The sequence below is a fragment of the Arachis stenosperma genome, chromosome 5 (assembly GCF_014773155.1).
Source record: "Arachis stenosperma cultivar V10309 chromosome 5, arast.V10309.gnm1.PFL2, whole genome shotgun sequence".
NCBI classification, from domain to species: domain Eukaryota; kingdom Viridiplantae; phylum Streptophyta; class Magnoliopsida; order Fabales; family Fabaceae; genus Arachis; species Arachis stenosperma.
The window spans coordinates 118,390,785-118,395,784 of NC_080381.1; the positions used below are offsets into that span (position 1 = coordinate 118,390,785).

General features: G+C 37.2%; 1 protein-coding gene across 1 annotated transcript in view; it reads right to left on the bottom strand.

Moving 5' to 3' along the window:
* LOC130980115 (protein Ycf2) overlaps positions 1-5,000 on the bottom strand; it is a 7,121-nt gene that overhangs the window by 873 nt on the left and 1,248 nt on the right. Inside the window, exon 1 of the mRNA XM_057903757.1 lies at positions 1-5,000. This exon is cut by the window's left edge and continues 873 nt beyond it; it is cut by the window's right edge and continues 1,248 nt beyond it. Within this exon, the coding sequence (XP_057759740.1) occupies positions 1-5,000 (5,000 nt within the window).

The window sequence follows — 5,000 nt, forward strand, 5'->3', positions numbered from 1 at the left end:
AAGCAATGTCACTCGATCATTATCAAACTGACTGCAACCTTTTTCTGTCCGTGAGGATCCCACCAGAGCGCCTTCTACTTCTAATAGGCCATGAACTAGATCAGAATCATTCTCAACGAGTCCATAAGAAGTGATCCCATTTTTTTCATCAGGTCCGGGTAGAGACCAAAGGTCTTGAGCGACCGATCCGGCAGAACAACTCAAAAGATAAAGAAGTATCGTTAATTCCTTCATGCTCGTTCCAAGTTCGAAGTACCATTTGTACAAATAAGAATCCCCCTCGTTACAAGATTTCTTCTTCATATAGATAGATATAGGATCTATGGAGCAATTACTTAGAAGTACATTTTTTGAGATAGCCCTTCCTATCTGATAGAAAAGGATCCCATGATCCTGAACCGATCTTACCTGGGATCGCAAATCCCAAGTTTGTCTATGAAGAGCAGATCTAATTATATTAGTGTCTATAATGGATTTCTTTTGTATAATACTAATCGATAGGGCCTCATTGGTAAGTGCTACAAGATCTCGTACATTGGAACCCATAGTTATGGTTATGCACCCGAGTCCATTAGTATGGAACATTCTCTTTTCCAAGTGAAATCCCCTAGTATATGAAAGAGTGAAAAAGTGCTTTCGTTGTTGTGGAATAAGAAGCCTTCGTATCTTAATGCATGTATTTAATTTATTCGGAGCTATTAGAGCGGGATCCACTTTTTGGGGAATATGAGTCGAAGCAATAACAAGAATATTTCTAGTGGAACATCTTTCACAATCCCTGGAGAGATAGTTCACTAATAGACCGAGGGATAAGTAATTCGACTCATTCACATCCAGATCATGAATGTTTGGAATCCATATTATGCAAGGAGACATTGCTTTTGCTAATTCGAATTGAAGGGTGATATAAAATCGGTCTATTTCCGGCATCATATCCATAGTTAGCGCATTCATCATAGTTAGAAGCTCCAGCTCCGTATCAAGGTCACGGTCGATATCGTCACTATCATCAATATCGTCACTATCATCAATATCGTCACTATCATCAAAAAGAAAACTCTTAGGCTTGTTATCCAGGAACTTGTTCAGAAATACTGTAATGAAAGGAACATAGGAGTTTGTCGCTAGGTATTTGACCAAATAGGATCGTCCAGTTCCTATAGAACCTATCACTAAAATACCCCTGGGGGGGGGTAGGGCTAAGCGGAGCGAAAAGGGTTTCCCATGAGATGGGAAATGAAAACTATTAGCCCCACAGGGGGTTTGTGAATAAGTGATTGTCTGATAATGAGCAAGGAATATCCGTCTTTCTGCTAAACAGGATGTATTGAACTCATAATTCATTAGATACTTTTTATGAATGTCAACTAAGTATCGTAAGTAAATTGCTCCCGGTTGTTCAATCATTTGATAACCAGAGTTATTCTTTGATAAAGGATCACTATGAGTCAGACTCAATAGAATTTGATCAATCCTTTTTTCTGTCGTTAAGGTAGAGAACTGAACCAAGAATTCTCTTTCTTTATCATCAATCGAATCACTGTTCGAGAACCAGGATTCTATTTTATCATCAATCCAATCACCATTCACGTTTTTTCTTTTTCTTATCAAGGAATAGATCGCTTTACTTGTATGACTTAGATGTCTCGTATTTCTCGAAAAAGCGATTCGATTGATGGGATTTGGTATGATACTTATGAGATCGAAGAGATTCCAATATTTCTTCTTAGAACGTATTGATTTGACCCCATAAGCGGGACCACCACCCCCTAGCATGTTGCCGCCAGAAGCAAAACCCCGTATTTCTTCTAGAAAATCTCCTAATTGTTCCAGAGCAACTAGAAAGAGATTCTTTAACCAGAAAGAATTCAGTTCAGATGTAGGATACCTATCCAGAAGTTTTCGCAACTCAATCATGTATGATGGAATCATCAAAGATTTGACCTTTTCGAACTCTGTCTGTAACTCTCTGTAGGCTCGAGAAACAAAGAGAAGATGTGTACGAACGAGATATCCAGCAACAAGAAGAAGGAAAAGGATTGAATAGAGGAACTCCCGAACATTTAGCGATCTCAGATGTGTCGATATCAATGGTGACTCATTATTTTGATGAAAAATTTCTTCGGACAGAAGAAGATTATGTAAACACTTACTCGAAATCTCACTTATCAGATTCCATTGTGTCTTCCACAATGGAATCTGAAGAATTCGCCATGATATATCTGATCCATGCATAATATCATGAAAAATGGATACAAATTTTTGGCTGCTACTTAGTATCGGCAATAGGTCTGAAAAAGTATCTAAAAATATTAAATTTAGATATTTGTACCCTGTCGAAGTAAGGAACCATGGTATATATGTTTGGAATAGATTCCATTTGGAGAGAGTTAAAAGAGTACTATCTCGTTGAAAGGTTCTATACATCTGCCCTTTCTCAAGGCATTTTTTTAGACAAGGACTCCGTTTTTTCCTCTTTTCGGATGGTAAATATTTCTCAGAACATGGAGTGTGAATCAAACCCACGTTTGAATTCAAATTGAGATACTGATGCAAGTTCTTCCCTTCTGAATCAGGTAGATTCATATCTGAAAGAGGTTTACAATAAGTTCTTTCAAAATTGACTATTTGTCCCTCTGTTAGAGGTGTTCCCGAAATGTCTGCGATCGAGTAAATAGCTCTACGAACGAATGGATCGAATCGAATTGGAAAATGGAAAGATTTGTACAAGTTATACCCTTCGTCACCACTTTGCGGAAAATGGTTAGATATCAATATGTTAGATACCTGTGACTCGATTGGTGGAATAGTATCTCTCTCCAAGAAAGCATGTTTTTTTTTACCGCCGCACAAAGAAAATATTTTGTTCCGAATGAACAAGATATTGAGGAATTGTCCATACGTAAAATAATAATTATTGATACAGGCCCTTTCCACAAAAAAAGGGAATCTTTTGTTACAATAGAAACAGAAGTGATATTGATTATTCAAGAATCGAAGTCGATTTGCTTTAAAAAAAGAGGATATCAATGAACTTCTATGAAATGGTTTCACGGGATTCAGCCAATTGTCTTGATCGTGGGATATCATTGAAACATAGGAATCCGTGTTATCAAAAGATTTCCTGCGATTCTTTCTAGTATGGAATGAGTCAATCATCCACTTTGGTATCTTATTGAAAAAAGATGGTGATATTGTTCTTCCATTGATCAAGAATTTCGATTTTTGGGAAGTATCACGGCCATCCAATAAGAAGGGTTTCAATTTTTTCAAATGAACGATTTGAAGACCTATTGATTCTAACAACTGATTACAGAGTGGATCATTCGGACCTTTCAATTCATAGATGTGGATCTCGGACCTATGAATGGGGATACTCCCGAAACTCACAAAGAAAAAAGGAAGTGAGTTAGACAAAAAGAGAAGAAACTTGGACAAAAAAGGAAGTAACTTGGACAAAAAGAAACAAAGTAACTTAGACAAATCTTTTTTGTCGATAACCTCAACCTCAGACCAATCAATCGAATATTGATTAATACGTAATCGATCGAACACTACTTGAAAACGGCTATTCTGCTCAGAACTGAGAAGTTCTAAATGTTCCTGGAAATTCTTGCTCCCATTGGACCATCTGTATCTACATGCATTAAGATCCCGATTCATGGATCTCTCGGTTCGAGAAATCAAAATAAGAGGATCGAACCATTTCTTCTGACTCTTTTTCAAATTTGATAACTGGTGGTTGATCGTGTATTTCATTATAGTTCTATGATTCATAGTATCATTTTCTATTTGATACCTTTGAATTCCATGTTCGAAGTTGCGATCGAATCGATTCTTTTTAATGAATCGATTCAATACATTTCTTATGTACCCATAGGTGCTATATTGGATTTGAATCAGATTTCGGATCAATCTATATTGATTGACTGCCTCCATTATGTTGTTGCTAGCAAATACCACTATTTTTGGTTTTGGATCTTCCAAATCATTCCCGCAAGAGGTCCGGACCCATTTTTTTATGAGCCTTCGATAAAAAGATTCATTCTCTTCATAAAAAAGAGGAGGTAGAAACAATAAAGATTTATTTTTCGACTCATCCCTGGAGTTGAATACCCCCCTCAAGAATTGTTTTTGATCCAATCCGGAGGAATCAATAGAAAAGGCAAATCCCTTATGATACACCAGATCCGGCTCGGTTATTGATAGAGTGAATAGATCTGCCATTTCTTGAGATCTCTCTTCTGATTCAAAATCGTGGTGTAACGTGTATCCCCCCCTGTTCCGTTCATGGAATAGATGAAATAAACCAAAAAATGGATTTTTGTTCAAGAATGAAATCTTATTGGAACTGTCCAGTTCATCCTTCGGAACCATATCCCATCCCGGATCTGATGAAATAGGATGAATTGAGACAGTATTTTGTAAATACATAATTATCTTGAATATATTAACCATTTCTTTACTTTCCGATCGCCCGGAAAGAACAAAAGAAACATCTTGTTCTTTCTTCAGCAATTTCTGATCTCTAGTAGACCTCTCAGTAGGATTCGAACCCAGATGCAGTTCTGACCATCTGTCAGAGAAAAAAGAACGATTGGCTCTTGTAGGATTCCCAAGAAATTCTTCGATTTCTTCCGGAAGCAGATGATTATTCATCTGCTTCTCACGTTCCATGAATAGTCGGCACATTGAAGAATATCCAGAGAGGCATTTAGGGAATCGCTCCGATTCTATCTCTGTTCGTTCCGTTTGAAGAAAGGAAGGATCCGAACAAAGAATCGATCTTTCTTTTAGTTGTTGAATCTCTCTTTGATTGGTCAATGTGTGATATTCCGAATCCTCATTCCTAATGGAATCCCTGGATTGATCAGAAGATCCTTTCAATTGGCTAGAATCCGTTACTTGAATGAAACTAGATCTCGTGGAATCATATTGAATATTTGATGATACATTCCGTACCTTGCTAAAAAACCGATCCTTGTTTACCAACCACACAT